The 16,374-nt window shown below is 47.7% G+C and overlaps 1 protein-coding gene across 1 annotated transcript in view; it reads left to right on the top strand.

Moving 5' to 3' along the window:
- Window positions 1-16,374, top strand: part of slc24a1 (solute carrier family 24 member 1) — a 59,209-nt gene that overhangs the window by 8,523 nt on the left and 34,312 nt on the right. Inside the window, exons 2-3 of the mRNA XM_059953086.1 lie at window positions 8,073-8,095; window positions 12,132-12,240. Of these exons, the coding sequence (XP_059809069.1) occupies window positions 8,073-8,095; window positions 12,132-12,240 (132 nt within the window). The remainder of the gene's footprint in view (window positions 1-8,072; window positions 8,096-12,131; window positions 12,241-16,374) is intronic.

Genomic DNA, 16,374 nt, shown 5'->3' with positions numbered 1-16,374 from the left:
TATAAAAGGGGATAGCAAAAGCTTTTTTTAGCTATGTGAAGAGAAAGAAGATAGTTAAGAACAATGTTGGCCCCTTGAAGAATGAATTGGGAGAAATTGTTATGGGAAACAGGGAAATAGCAACAGAATTTAATGCATACTTTAGATCTGTCTTCACCAGGGAGGACACAAGCAATCTCCCAGATGTATGGATGGGCCAGGGTCATAAGATATCAGAGGAATTGAGACAGATTGACATTAGGAAAGAAACCGTGATGAGTAGACTGGTAGGACTGAAGGCTAATAAATCCCCGGGTCCAGATGGTCTGCATCCGAGGGTTCTAAAAGAGGTGGCTCAGGAAATTGCGGATGCATTGGTAATCATTTTCCAATGTTCCTTAGATTCAGGATCAGTTCCTGAAGATTGGAGAGTGGCTAATGTTGTCCTACTTTTCAAGAAGGGAGGGAAGGAGAAAACGGAGAACTATTGCCCTGTTAGCCTAACGTCAGTCGTGGGGAAGATGCTTGAGTCCATTATTAAGGACGAAATAGTGGCACATCTAGATGGCAGAAATAGGATTAGGCCGAGCCAGCATGGATTTACCAAGGGCAAATCATGCTTGACTAATCTGTTGGAGTTTTTTGAGGGTGTAACAAGGATGTTAGACGAGGGTAAGCCAGTAGATGTTGAGTACCTAGATTTTCAGAAGGCATTCGATAAGGTGCCACATAGGAGATTGGTGAGTAAAATCAGAGCTCATGGCATTGGGGGCAGGGTTTCAACATGGATAGAAAGCTGGTTGGCAGATAGAAAGCAAAGGGTAGCAGTGAATGGGTGTTTCTCAGACTGGCTGGAGGTGACTAGTGGGGTACCACAGGGCTCTGTATTGGGACCACAGCTCTTTACGATTTATGTCAATGATTTAGATGAGGACTTTGAAAACTATATCAGCAAGTTTGCTGACGATACTAAACTGGGTGGCAGTGTGACATGCGAAGAGGACGTTAGGAGAATACAGGGAGACTTGGATAGGCTGAGTGAGTGGGCAGATACTTGGCAGATGTCATTCAATGTGAATAAATGTGAAGTTATCCACTTTGGAAGCTGGAACAAGAGGGCAGAGTATTGTCTGAACGGTGTCGAGTTAAGTAAGGGAGAAATGCAAAGAGACCTAGGAGTCCTAGTTCACCAGTCAATGAAGGTGAATGAGCAAGTGCAACAGGCAGTGAAGAGGGCAAATGGAATGTTGGCCTTTGTTACAAGGGGAATTGAATACAAGAGCAAGGATGTTCTTTTGCATTTGTACAGGGCCCTGGTGAGACCACACCTGGAATATTGTGTACAGTTTTGGTCTCCAGGTTTAAGGAAAGACATTCTGGCAATTGAGGAAGTGCAGCGTAGATTCACTAGGTTGATTCCTGGGATGGCAGGGCTGTCTTACGCAGAGAGATTGGAGAGATTGGGCTTGTACACGCTGGAATTGAGGAGATTGAGAGGGGATCTGATTGAAACGTTTAAGATAATTAAAGGATTTGATAGGATTGAGGCAGGAAATATGTTCCAGATGTTGGGAGAGTCCAGTACCAGAGGGCATGGATTGAGAATAAGAGGTCAGTTATTTAAAACAGAGTTGAGGAAGAGCTTCTTCTCCCAGAGAGTTGTGGAGGTGTGGAATGCACTGCCTCGGAAGACGGTGGAGGCCAATTCTCTGGATGCTTTCAAGAAGGAGCTGGATAGATATCTGATGGATAGGGGAATCAAGGGATATGGGGACAAGGCAGGGACTGGGTATTGATAGTGAATGATCAGCCATGATCTCAGAATGGCGGTGCAGACTCGAGGAGCCGAATGGTCTACTTCTGCACCTATTGTCTATTGTCTAATTACAACAGTATCTTTGAATGCACAACATGTTGAACTTTGGAGTGGAAGAACAACGGCAGCAGAATACCACACCTCCTGTAGCTAATAAATTCGCCACCAAGTGTTAACAAAAGACGAAGGGTTCCATTCACCACACTGGTTGTGCACACCTCCACCTCACCCCCACTGACTTCAGAAATAAATCTTTACACCATCTCATAGCCATTAGGACCACACAAATATCTTGAAATTGACCACCTGTTTAACCCTGTAGACATGCGCCAGAAACTAAAGACCAGTGGATAGTGTATCCAGGACAGAACAGGGAATCTGTGGAGAAAGACCAACATCTGTGCAGATAAAGGGATGTCTGATGTTCCAGTGTGACACACCACATTGTGACTGAAAGGGCAGTGGGAAGGTGGCCAGTATACAGAAGGAAGTGGAAGGGACCTAGAGGTGAGACAGAGGCTGGGAGGTGATGGATGGAACCTAATAAAGGAAGGGGTTTGGGGAAAAGCAGTCAGGAATGGAAAAGGTACACTCTAGGTGGACTGCTGGAAGCTGGAAAAAAAAGATGAGATCAGTTTTATTTGTCATATGTACATTGAAGCATCAAGCGAGATGCTTCATTTTAATCAAATCAAATCAGTGAGGATGGTGCTGTTGCCACACTTCTGGCACCAACGCAGCACGCCCATAACTTACTAACCCTCACCTGTAGCTGTTCGGTATGTGGGAGGAAACTGGAGCACCCAGAGGAAATCGACATGGTCACATGAAGAGTGTATTGACTCCTTTCAGGTGACAGCAGGAATTGAACCAGGGTCATTGGTGCGGTAACTGCGCCACGCTAACCACTATGGTATCGTGCTGCCTTTGGAACACCAGGGGAGTGGGTCACCTAAAACTAGACTAATTAATATTCGTACCATTGGATTATCGGCCACCCACGCAGAATGTGAGGCTTGTTCTTCTAGTCTGTATTTGGCAAGGGAGGGGACCAAGGGCAGACAGGTGAGAGTGGAATGGGAAGGGGAGCTGAAGTGACGTACTGTCAGGAGATCAAAATGGCCCTTACAGACAGAGTAGGACTGTCCTCTGCACTTGTCCTCCGCCTCCTCTGCACTTGGTCTTGGTTGAAGTAGAGGAGGCCATGCTGGGGGCATGGAATGCAATAGACCTGGTTGGAGGGAGGCAGCTGTGAATCTCTGCCACACCTGGAAGAGCTGCTTAAAACCCTGGATGGTAATGTGGGAACAGTGCAGAGGTGCTGGATCTCTTGTGGTTGGTGAAGAGGCGGGGTGACGGGGGTAAACGTGAGCAAGTGGAAAAGGGAGTCACAGACAGAGTGATTCCTGCAGAAAGCAGAAAGGGCCGGGGAAGATGTGGCTGCCATTGTGATCTTCTGTGTTGGAAGTGGAGGCTCACTGGATGAAAATTCAGGATAAGATTAATTTGACCGCTTCTGTCTGGGAACATGGTGGAGTGTTGGGTGAGTGTTGGATGCAGTGTTGGGTGGACTGTTGGCTGGAGTGTTGAGTGGATAGTTGGGTGGAGGGTTGGATGGAGTGTTGGGTGGGTAGTTGGGTGGAGTGTTGGGTGGAGTGTTGGGTGGAGAGTTGGGTGGAGTGATGGATGGAGTGTTGGGTGGGTAGTTGGGTGGAGTGGTGGATGGAGTGTTGGGTGGGTAGTTGGGTGGAGTGTTGGGTGGGTAGTTGGGTGGAGTGTTGGATGGAGTGTTGGATGGAGTGTTGGATGGAGTGTTGGATGGAGTGTTGGATGGAGTGTTGGATGGAGTGTTGGGTGAGTGTTGGGTGAGTGTTGGATGGAGTGTTGGATGGAGTGTTGGATGGAGTGTTGGGTGGAGTGTTGGGTGGAGTGTTGGGTGGAGTGTTGGGTGGAGTGTTGGGTGGAGTGTTGGGTGGAGTGTTGGGTGGAGTGTTGGGTGGAGTGTTGGGTGGAGTGTTGGGTGGAGTGTTGGGTGGAGTGTTGGGTGGAGTGTTGGGTGGAGTGTTGGGTGGAGTGTTGGGTGGAGTGTTGGGTGGAGTGTTGGGTGGAGTGTTGGATGGAGTGTTGGATGGAGTGTTGGATGGAGTGTTGGATGGAGTGTTGGGTGGAGTGTTGGGTGGAGTGTTGGGTGGAGTGTTGGGTGGAGTGTTGGGTGGAGTGTTGGGTGGAGTGTTGGGTGGAGTGTTGGGTGGAGTGTTGGATGGAGTGTTGGATGGAGTGTTGGATGGAGTGTTGGATGGAGTGTTGGATGGAGTGTTGGGTGGAGTGTTGGGTGGAGTGTTGGGTGGAGTGTTGGGTGGAGTGTTGGGTGGAGTGTTGAATGGAGTGTTGGGTGTAGCGATGAGTGGAGTGTTGGGTGGAGCATTGAGTGGAGTGTGGAGTGGGTAGTTGGATGGAGTGTTGGGTGAATTGTTTTGGGTGGAGTGTTGAGTGGGTAGTTGAGTGGGTAGTTGGATGGAGCATTGGGTGAATTGTTTTGGGTGGAGTGTTGGGTGGGTAGTTGGATGGAGCGTTGGGTGAATTGTTTTGGGTGGAGTGTTGAGTGGGTAGTTGGGTGGAGTGTTGAGTGGGTAGTTGGGTGGAGTGTTGAGTGGGTAGTTGGGTGGAGTGTTGAGTGGGTAGTTGGGTGGAGTGTTGAGTGGGTAGTTGGGTGGAGTGTTGGGTGGGTAGTTGGATGGAGTGTTGGGTGAATTGTTTTGGGTGGAGTGTTGGGTGGGTAGTTGGATGGAATGTTGGGTGAATTGTTTTGGGTGGAGTGTTGAGTGGGTAGTTGGGTGGAGTGTTGAGTGGGCAGTTGGGTGGAGTGTTGGGTGGTGTTGGGTGAATTGTTTTGGGTGGAGTGTTGAGTGGGTAGTTGGGTGGAGTGTTGAGTGGGTAGTTGGGTGGAGTGTTGAGTGGGTAGTTGGGTGGAGTGTTGGGTGGAGTGTTGGATGGAGTGTTGGGTGGAGTGTTGGGTAGTGTTGAGTGGGTAGTTGGATGGAGTGTTGGGTGGTGTTGGGTGGATTGTTTTGGGTGGAGTGTGGAGTGGGTAGCTGGGTGGAGTGTTGAGTGGGTAGTTGGGTGGAGTGTTGGGTGGAGTGTTGGGTGGTGTTGAGTGGAGTGTTGGGTGGGTAGTTGGGTGGAGTGTTGGGTGGGTAGTTGAGTGGAGTGTTGGGTGGTGTTGAGTGGAGTGTTGGGTGGGTAGTTGGGTGGAGTGTTGGGTGGGTAGTTGGGTGGAGTGTTGGGTGGAGTGTTGGGTGGAGTGTTGGGTGGAGTGTTGGGTGGAGTGTTGGGTGGGTAGTTGGGTGGAGTGTTGGGTGGGTAGTTGGGTGGAGTGTTGGGTGGGTAGTTGGGTGGGTAGTTGGGTGGATTGTTTTGAATGGAGTGTTGGGTGGTGAGTTGAGTGGAGTGTTGGGTGGAGTGTTGGGTGGAGTGTTGGGTGGAGTGTTGGGTGGAGTGTTGGGTGGAGTGTTGGGTGGAGTGTTGGGTGGAGTGTTGGGTGGGTAGTTGGGTGGAGTGTTGGATGGTGTTGAGTGGAGTGTTGAGTGGAGTGTTGGGTGGGTAGTTGGGTGGAGTGTTGGGTGGGTAGTTGGGTGGAGTGTTGGGTGGGTAGTTGGGTGGAGTGTTGGGTGGGTAGTTGAGTGGAGTGTTGGGTGGGTAGTTGGGTGGAGTGTTGGGTGGGTAGTTGGGTGGAGTGTTGGGTGGGTAGTTGGGTGGAGTGTTGGGTGGGTAGTTGGGTGGAGTGTTGGGTGGGTAGTTGGGTGAAGTGTTGGGTGGGTAGTTGGGTGGAGTGTTGGATGGAGTGTTGGGTGGATTGTTTTGAGTGGAGTGTTGGGTGGTGTTGGGTGGAGTGTTGGGTGGGTAGTTGGGTGGAGTGTTGGGTGGGTAGTTGGGTGGGTAGTTGAGTGAAGTGTTGGGTGGGTAGTTGGGTGGTGTTGAGTGGAGTGTTGGGGGGTAGTTGGGTGGAGTGTTGAGTGGTGTTGAGTGGAGTGTTGGGTGGTGTTGAGTGGAGTGTTGGGTGGAATGTTGGGTGGGTAGTTGGGTGGAGTGTTGGGTGAGGGTGGGTGGTGTTGAGTGGAATGTTGGGTGGGTAGTTGGGTGGTGTTGGGTGAGGGTGGGTGGTGAGTAGAGTGTAGACAGGCAGTAAATGGAGATAACATGTGTGAGGATGTCCTTCCATAAAGGATATCAGAGGGGAGGACACACTCCCTGAAGGAGGAGATTTCAGAAGTCCAAGAGTGGAGAGCCTCTTGATAATAGATGCAGCAGAAACTGAGAAACTGACACAGACCAATGGAATCCTTCTAGGAGACAGTGGGAGGAGGGGTAGTCAAGGTAGTGTGGGATTATGTATAAAGCAAATTATAATATACATACTGTTGTATAGTAGATACATATTTTTACACAAGAGATGCTAGAAATCCAGAATAACACATACAAGAGGCTTGAGGAACTCAGCAGGTCAGGCAACGTCTATCGATGGGAATGAAGTGTCGATGTTTCAGACCCCTTTCTCATGTGTACGTTGAAACAGATAGTGAAAAGTGACGTTTGCATCGTATCAAATCAGTGAGGATGAGCCGGGGGCAGCTTGTAAGTGTCGCCAGGTTTCCCGTGCCAATTTTGCACGCCCACAACTCACTGACCCTATCCTGTACGTCTTTGGGATGTGGGAGGGAACTGAAGCACCCAGAGGAAGCCCACCAGGTTATGGGGAGAATGTATAAACTGCTTACAGGCAGCAGCAGGAATTTTACAGTTGTGTCTGTATAGTATTGCTCTAACCTCTATGATACTGAGGTCATGTGCATCCTGAAGTGGAGGCAGAGAGGTCTAGGAAAGTAAAAGTGTAAGAAGATAATCGTGATAAATCTGAGTGTGAGCTGTTTTCAGCGGCAAATTGACCAGATTGCAGGAGACAGTACCAGTGCAGTCCTCGATGCAGCAGAGAAATTGTTGGGAGTGGTGCCAGGGGCAGATGAAAAGGCAGGTGCAGTTGGGCCCATTAAGGTGCCCATGGCTTCACCCTTCGTCTGTAGAGTGTGGAAGAAATCCAAACAAAAGCTGTTGAGGATGAGAGCCAGGTGGACGAGATAGTTAGAGCAGCCTCCCGTGCCTCTCGTGACTTGGAATCTGTGCTCGCCAGGTTCCCCGCCACACTCACTGACCAAATCACTCGCTCCCCACACCTCCAGTCACACAGTGATGGCTGACTGATAGTATTATGGGCAGGGTCAAGAAGAGTCCCCACCCCTAATCAGTGGTGGCCTTTGACTGGTGGCAAAGGTGGGGGCGGAGCTTCACTTACTTTCAAAACTATAAATGATTTTAAGAGTTTGAAAATATTAAAATACTTAAAGAGCTTTAAAGTGATCTATCCAGGAAAGTAAACTAAATAAAACACCTGGAAATAATTAAATATTGAAATGATAAAAATAACTTGCCTTTTCTCCTCTCAGTCGCATGGCTGAGCGGACTCCCCGTAAGCAGTGTGAGATTTCTCTGGGGCACAGTTGTAGGGTTCTATGCAGCTCAGGTGCTATACGAATCAGAAAAGGATGCAGTTATCCTCAAAGACTGAAACATACTGTAGCACGTTTCCAGGCAGAGATGGGAGCCCTTCCCCAACTGCTCAGAAGTCGCCTTCTGGTTTGCAAGTGCATTTTGAACCTTGTTCTTTGACCAAGCTCTGAGCTCCAGTCTTGAAATCCCTCTGAGTTGGGATGTCTTATTGTGAAGATTTGGAAAGAATTATTAAAGTTTAAAGTAAATCTATTCTCAAAGTACATTATGTCCCCATATATAGCCCTGAGATCCATTTTCTTGTGGACAATCACGGTAAATACAAGAAACAATAGAATCAATGAAAGACCACAATGCACAGGACAGACGAACAACCAATGTGCAAAAGAGAACTAAGTGCTAATACAAGATGAAAGAAAAAACGGAAATGATAATAATAAATAAGCAATAAATATCGAGAACATGAGATGAAGAGTCTTTGAAATGAGTCCATAGGTTGTGGGAACAGTTCAGTGATGAGTCAAGTGAAGTTATCCCCTCTAGTCTGATTAGGGGAGGGAATGAGACACACTGATCTAACCTGTCACAAGGCAACATTTTCCACTCAAAGCTCTGCTGAAGCCAGTACTGTAGAGTATTTGGTTGGTGAATAATTTCCGATTTCTCTTTCCTTACATGAAGAAGAGTAACGACTCTGAGCCCACTGCTGAAGAAGTGACTGATAATAACAGGCTCAAGGTAAAAACCAAACCAGACTTAGGCGAAGGCTTTAGATCACAGGGGTTCACAACCTTTTTTACCCACCATTAACCGGGTGGTTGGGAACCCCTGCTTTTGAAAGTTTACCAAGGGAGTGGTGGTTTCATAGAGTGAGTCTCTCTCACTCTACAACCCAAGAGTCCCGAGCTAAACGGTGAAACAGGAATAGATTCTCAGTTTGAGTCAACCTGGTCTAACAGAGAATCGTTAGCAGTTTTGTGTTCTCAATGTCCATAGGTCTGGGGGTGTTAGGGCACAGAGTCATAGCGTCAAACAGGGGTTGTTGGGTACAGAATTCTCACTGCAGAGACAAGCTGAGAGAATGAAGACATTACCCCTTAGCACCTTAAACTTGCTTCCCCTTCAATGAGGCTGTGACTGATCTGACTATAACCTCACCCTTGCATGTCTGTCTGCCAGAGGCAATCTTGCACTGCCCCACTCATCGTATCCAGCACTGCCTTACAAAGATCTGAAGACTCTGCTTCCATACCCTTTCAGGAAGGGTGTTCCAAAGCTTCCTTATCCTCAGGGAAATACACCCACCTCATCTCTATCTGAAACAGAACACCCTATGTCTAGAAACCTTCACCAGAGGAAACACTTTCTCTGTATTCATCACATCAAAACCCCTCAGGGTCTTCCATTTCAGTTGTGTCCCTGATCATACTTCTCAAGCCCAGCAAGTCCAAGGTCTTGATTGTCGAACCTTTTCTTGTTGAGACAGCAACCTATCCATTCCAGACATTGTGTAATAGATCTTCTCTGAACAGCTTCTAATGCAAGGATGTAGTTCCCAGATAAGGAAAGCCATACTCTACACTGTGCCTCACACTGGTCTTGCCAATGTCCCACCTGTAGCCGAAGCTTGTTCTCCCTTCCTCCTGTGGCCTTCCTAATTACTTACTGCAGTTGTACACCAGACATTTACCAGGAACCCCTGGCCCCTCTGCATCTCTCATGTCTACAACCTCTCGTCAGTTGGGTAACACATTCCTTTTTTGTTATTCCTGCCAAAGTAGACTCATTTCACGCTTCCCTACAGTACAGCATCTTATGTCTCAGTCGAGTGCCTGCTCACCCTTCTGAAGTCCAACAATTACAAGATCAGAGGAACACACTCAAAATGCTGGAGGAACTCAGCAGGCCAGGCAGCGTCTGTGGAGACGAGTGAACAGTCGATGTTCCGGGTCAAGGCTCGTCAGGTCTAGTTTGTTCAACCATATCTTGGTAAGACATCCGCCCATCCATCTTCTCACAACAGCTTCCAAAGCATTAACACCCATCCTCAGATTTCAGGCCTTTTGCTCACTCAGTTAACCCATCTACATAAGAATATACGAAGTAGCAGGAGTTGGCCATCCGGCCCATCAAGCCTACTCCGCCATTCAATAAGATCATGGCTGATCTGGCCATGGTCTCATCTCCACCTACCTGCCCTTTCCCTATAACCCTTAATTTCCCTACTATGCAAAATCTATCCAACCTGGTCTTAAATATATTTACTGATGTAGCCTCCACTGCATCTCTGGGCAGAGAATTCCACAGATTCACCACTCTCTGGGAAAAGCAGTTCCTCCTTATCATCTTAAATCTACTCCCTGAATCTTGATGTTATGTTCTCTAATTCTAGTCTCACCTACCAATGGAAGCAACTTTCCTGCCAGTATCTTATCTATCTCTTTCATAATTTATATGTTTCTATAAGATCTCCTCTCATTCTTCTGAATTCCAGTGAGTACAGACCCAGGCAACTCAATCTCTCCTCATAGTCTAACCCCTTCATCCCTGGAATCAACCCGGTGAACCTCCTCTGCATTGCCTCCAAAGCCAGTATATCCTTCTTCAGGTACGGAGACCAGAACTGCACACATTATTCTAGATGTGGCCTCACCAGTACCCTGTATAGTTGCAGCATAACCTCCCTACTCTTAAGTTCAATCCCTCTAGCAATGAAGGCCAACATCCCATTTGCCTTCTTGATAGCCTGCTGCACCTGCAAACCAACCTTTTGTGGTTCATGCACAAGTACTCCCGGTCCCTCTGTGCAGCAGCATGCTGCAATCTTTTACATCCTTTTGTAGTGTTCTTATATCCTCTACAATCCATATTCCCATGTCCTGCTCTCAGTATATTTTACACCACATCCTCAGTGCAGAACGTGGAGGTCCCCTCAGACATGTTTCTGCCACCGTCTGGTTCCTCTTCACTAACCAACCTTCTGTCCATAGCAATGCAGTGCCTCCTACTGGGGGCTTTTATTTCTGACTCTTACCTTTGATGCACCCTCCTGGATAATACGTCCACTGAGTCCCCTTAACCACAGTGCAGGTTACATCCTCAAAGAGCTTCTGGTACCAATTTAGCATGCCCAAAATCTACTAGCCCTAGGAGCTGAAGGAGCTGTTTCTGTGTTGTAGCACTCTATGATCCTTGGCCTCCATTTCCTCTTCAAAGGCACCAAAGTACAAGCTCCCTGCTTAGCTGGTGCTTGGGTTGTCAGGCAGGTTTGGGGAATTACGCAGCAGGTACCTACTGAAGCCAGTCAGAGGTCCCACACTTCCATCAGACACACCCAGCAGAAGAACAAACTAGGAGAGTGAGGGGGGAGTTGACTGATGCAAATGTTTGTGGAGTGATGTCTCACAGACCGGTTGTGGAGAGGATTCCTCCTGTGAGAGAACCCAGAACTAACTGTAGAGTGATGTTGCAGCTCTATTAAAACCCTGGTTAGACCACACTTGGAGTATTGTGTTCAGTTCTGGTCTTCTCATTATAGGAAGGATGTGAAGGCTTTAGAGAGGGTGCAGAGGAGAGTTACCAGGATGCTGCCTGGATTAGAGAACGTGTCTTATGAGAAAAGATAGAGTGAGGTGATTTGATAGAAGTCTGTAAGGAGATAAGAGGCATAGATTGAGTGGACAGTCAGAGACCTTACCCCAGGGTAGAAATGGCTGATACCAGATGCCACAATTGATTAGAGGGAAGTATGAGGGAGGGGGATGTCAGAGGTAGGTTTTTACACAGGTGGTGGATCGCCCTTGTCAGAGGTGGTGGTAGATACAGAGACATTAGGGATGTTTAAGAGACTCTAAGATGGGCACATGGATGAAGGGAAAATGAAGGGCTATGCGGGAGGGAAGAGTTAGATTGAACTTGGAGTAGATTAAAAGGTCAGTGTAACACTGTGGGCTGAAGGGCCTGTACTGTTCTGTAATGCTCTATGTTCGGGAACTGTTTAAAACGACAGGGCTGCCCATTCAAGACTGAGATGAGAACAGTTCTTTCTCTCAGAGAGTCTTTGGAACAAACTCTCAGCCCCAGGGGATGGAGAAAGCAGAGCCTTTGAATTATTTTTTAAGCAGGGTTGATGAACAGGCTGGGCAAGTGGATGAGTGGAGCCTCGGGGCAGGTGGGAACACAGATTTGAGGTTATACCCCGATCAACTGTGGTTTTACCCCCTTCTCCTAATGTGAATCAGAATCAGATTTAATATCACAGGCAAATGTCATGAAAGCTGTTGCTTTGGAGCAGCAGTACATTGCAATATGTAACAATAAAAATGTTAAGTTATACACAGAAAGAGAGAAAAAATCATGAGGTAGTGTTAATGAGTTCATCGTCCAATCAGAAATTGGATGGGAGAGGGGAAGAAGCTGTTCCTGAATCATTGAGTGTGTATCTTCAGGCTTCTGTATCTCCTTCCTGATGGTAGCAATGAGAAGAGGGCATGTCCTGGTGATGGGGGTCCTTATTGATGGATGCCACATTTTAAGGCATCAGCTTATGAAGGTCCTCGATGCTGGGAAGACCAGTGCCATGAGACCACAAAGCCATAAAACATAGGAGCAGGATGAGGCCATTCAGCCCATCAAGTCTTCTGCACCCTTCTGATTTATTCTCCCTCTCCGCCCCATTTGTTTAAATTTGTTCAATTACTGCTGAAAGTTCTTGTTCAGTCCTTGACAGAAATCAGATCAAATAAGTTGGTGTATTTTCTTGTTTAATATTTAGCCCAAAGCGGTTCTAACGCGTGGAGGCAGCACGCCCTCTCTACACAACAGCACACTGAGAAACACCATATTCCAGCTGATGATCAACACACTGGATCCCTTAACTGAAGGTAAACGGCCAGAACTGGGCACCGGCTCACTCTGGGACAGCCAACACTGGGCACCTTAGTACACTGGGCACCTCAGTACGCTGGGCACCTCAGTACATCAGCTCACTCTGGGACAGCCAGCACTGGGCACCTTAGTACACTGGGCACCTCAGCAATGGGCACCTCAATACACTGGGCACCTCAGTACACTGGGCACCTCAGCACTCAGCACACCAGCTCACTCCGGGTCAACAGCAGATGTGGCAAAATAATTAATACAATGTTAATCGAAAACAGTAAACCAAGAGGTCAGACAGGCTAACCATGTGAAGGTATAATTGCACTGGACAAAGGACCTATCTTTTGACGTTTAAACAGAGTTTCAGTGGAGGTGTAACCCCTTTAATGAATCATTAAAGATTTTAATATCTTTCCTGATCTTCCCCATTCCTCAATCCAGGAGACTCCGGCAGGTTTTCTTCTCGGGGCAGAATCTGAAACTAAGGGTCAGGTTTAAGGAATTGGGCAGTCCAGTCAGATTCAGATTTCCAGTTTCGACAAAGGTGGGATGGAATTCTTTTTTCTCAGGGAATTGAGACCCTTTGATCTCTCTCTCCCCCTTAGAGAGAGGTGCAAGCGTTCTCAATGCAGGCGGTGACAGATTTTTGATAATCAGGGAGTGAAAGGTTACTGAGGCAGGAACATGGAGCTGAGATTGCAGGCAGAGCAACCGTGAAATGTGGGACAAGCTTGAGGGGCTGAATGGCCTCCAAATGCTCCTAATTCATTGTTCTAGAGAATGGACAAGGAGTCTGACCCCTGCTGATGTGTTTCCAAGTCTAATTAGTTACATAGAAGGATTGTCCTTCTATCCCATCACTGAACTTCCTAATATCTACTTTCAAATTCTCAATAAAATCTGCCCTTTTTGTTCAGCCAAGAGACATTCTTCAGTTCACTCTGGTGGAGCATTACCAGACTTTCACTGAGAGAGAAGACAAGATTGAGAGGTGATCAGACAAGGTGGGAGCTGAAACTGTTGTCCTGTCCCTTTGGGGCACAGTTCAGCTCTGTCCCATCCCACAGGACCTCCAGGCTGTTTGGTCAACATCTTTCCCTTGCCCCATACAAGACAGAAAACTGCTCAGAACAGCCAAGTCCAGTAGGAACTGGGGGTCTCATCGTTTCCTCCAGCCTTCAAGCCCTGCCCATTGGCTGCCCATCACATGCTACACCCCAAGCCCTGCCCATTGGCTGTCCATCACTTGCTACACCCCAAGCCCTGCCCATTGGCTGTCCATCACTTGCTACATCCCAAGCCCTGCCCATTGGCTGTCCATCACTTGCTACATCCCAAGCCCTGCCCGTTGGCTGTCCATCACTTGCTACACCCCAAGCCCTGCCCATTGGCTGTCCATCACTTGCTACACCCCAAGCCCTGCCCGTTGGCTGCCCATCACTTGCTACACCCCAAGCCCTGCCCATTGGCTGTCCATCACTTGCTACATCCCAAGCCCTGCCCATTGGCTGTCCATCACTTGCTACATCCCAAGCCCCGTCCATCAGCTTCCCCACTGCCAGTTTTAAAAGATGAACTCTATTTTTTCACCTGTATGTCGAAACATTCAGTAAAAGGCGTCATTTGCATCAATGACCAACACAGTCTGACGACGTGCTGGGGGCAGCCCACAAGTATCGCCATGCAGACACTGCATGCCCACTAATTACAAACCCTAACCCATACATCTTTGGAATGTGGGAGGAAACCGGAGGACCTGGAGGAAACCCACACAGTGACATGGAGGATGTACAAACTGCTTACAGACAGCAATGGGAACGGAAACCTGCTTTTACGAGTGGCGCTGTCATACCCAGGCCCTCTGCCCAACTCCACACAGGGAAGCCATACCTTTAATTTCCAAAGGGTTCTGTTTCATCAAAAGAAGATTTTTAAAGCGGGATCGGCTTTCTCATTTCACCGCCTGTGTTTGGTGTAAAGATGTTTCATTTTGTGTAACCATATCGGCACTGGACAGAGATGATTAATGGACTGATCTATACGCACGGCAGGTAGGTTTTCAATGCGGAATCTTCAACCTCACCTATCCACCATCAGGAGCAGAATTAGGCCATTTGGCCCATCAAGTCTGCTCTGACATTCGATCATGCCCAATTTATTATCCCTCTCAACCCCAATCTCCTGCTTTCTCCCCGTAACCCTTGGTGCCCTGACCAATCAGGAATCTATCCAACTCTGCCTCAAATATACCCAATCACTGGGTCTCCACAGACACCCGTGCCAACGAATTCCACAGATTCATCAGCCTCTGGCTAAAGAAATTCCTCCTCATCGCTGTTTAAGTGGACGTCCCTTTATCCCGAGGATATGAACCTGTGGTCCGTGGACCCCTTGGTGAATGGTATTGGCTCATGGCATAAAAAGTCGGGAACCCCTGCTCTATTTGGAGGCTCTGCCCTGTGCTCATGAAGCTGGTACATTCTGTACCAATTCCCTCAACAGAATCACCCAGCCTTGGTCCCGAGCTCAGCAGCTGCAACCTCTCTCCTGTTGGATCAGAATGTGCTTGTGAACGAGGTTCTTCAGAGTCAAGAATGAGTCAGGAAGCTTGTTGCTTACGTTTGCTTTTATAAAGCGCTGCAAGAACAAAGGAATGAAGCAGGAAGATAGCAAAGAGCAAAAGCAAAGACTAATGACAAGAAGGAAGAACAGAGATGAAAGAGAGAGTCAAAGGAAAAGAATGACCAGTGTGGTCCGGTCCTCTTATCCACACATTCCACTGCTTAAATTAACCAATAAAACAGCCCCTAGACGGTGCCCAGCACTGATACTGTTTCCAGAAAGATACAAAGGCCACTACAGCCACTGAAACTCTCACTGAACGATTACATGTCTATCGGTCATTATATACAAATACTAACAAGCATAACCAAGTTAAACTACAAGTAAAAGCACAATTCCACAGTGCAACCCAACACTCACAGCTCCTCCCTCAGAGCTCCAACTTTTTCTGGGTCAAAACTAATGGCCTGGGTTTAAATTTCCTCTCAAGGTTCAGGGGAAAAAATTAAACTGCACTTTCCGAGGATTCAGCTAGGCCCTTTACTGTCCCGTTACTAAACGTAAAGTCTGTTAGTTTCAGTGTCAGGCATGGATCCTTCTCAAATCTCTGCTCCTGACGTCAGAATTGTTTCCTAAGGTCACACAATGATAGTTCAGTGAAAGGACGAAGGGAACTGATTTTAAGTAAAATTCACCAATCATTGAGTGCTGGTCTCTGGTACCTTCCTGGTAACCTGGTGTGATATCATCACCAGTTCGTGTCATGGAAAGTGTGTCAGATGAAAGAAAGTTCTTGTGTTTTAATCGGATTTGAGGAAAAGCTGATCACAGCGAGAGCCAATTAGTTTAACACCAAGCGATGAGTCGGTGCAAGGCTGGCACACTGAGGACTGGATCCACACAGCCACACAACGGTTTCAGCACAGAGATGTCCATTCAGCTGCCGAGTTGTGTTGGGTCTGTCCACAACTCCCCACACTCTGCCCTCTCCCATGGGTCACAAATCAATTCTTACCGGTTTCTTTGTCACGGCCATGCGTGAATCCTGACCCATCAATTCCGTAGCCTTGGATTTCTACTTGCTTGACAACTAAGTATCTCCCCGGGTCACTCTTGTCTACTTTGCCAGTTAGCTTTATTCCCTATCCCGAATTCCCAGCTCCTCCACCAATGGGAATGGATTCTCTTTGTCCACAATCCACAGGGATCTAAACCCCTCTGTCTGATCCCCTGGCATCCAGCTCTGTTCCAAAAAGAATCTCACCTCCTCCAGTCTATTCATCCCTGAAACCATTTGGAGATTCTCTTCAGAGGCTGATTGATCCTGAACCAAATCCAGTGATTTCAAACGAACACAAGAAATTTTGTAGATGTTAGAGATCTTGAGCAACGCACATGCAATGTTGAAAGGGCTCAGCAAGTCAGGCAGCATCTATTGAGAGGAACAAACTGCCAACATTTTGGGCCGAGTCCTGATGAAAGGTCTCAATCCAAAATACCAGCTGGTTATTCCCCTCGTAGATGCACCTCGACTTACTGAATTCCTCCAATATTTTGTGTGTGAGCCTGCGGAT

The sequence above is a fragment of the Hypanus sabinus genome, chromosome 28 (assembly GCF_030144855.1).
Source record: "Hypanus sabinus isolate sHypSab1 chromosome 28, sHypSab1.hap1, whole genome shotgun sequence".
Classification (NCBI taxonomy): domain Eukaryota; kingdom Metazoa; phylum Chordata; class Chondrichthyes; order Myliobatiformes; family Dasyatidae; genus Hypanus; species Hypanus sabinus.
The sequence above is the reverse complement of the archived record's forward strand: the minus strand, read 5'-3'. Positions and strand labels throughout refer to the sequence as shown.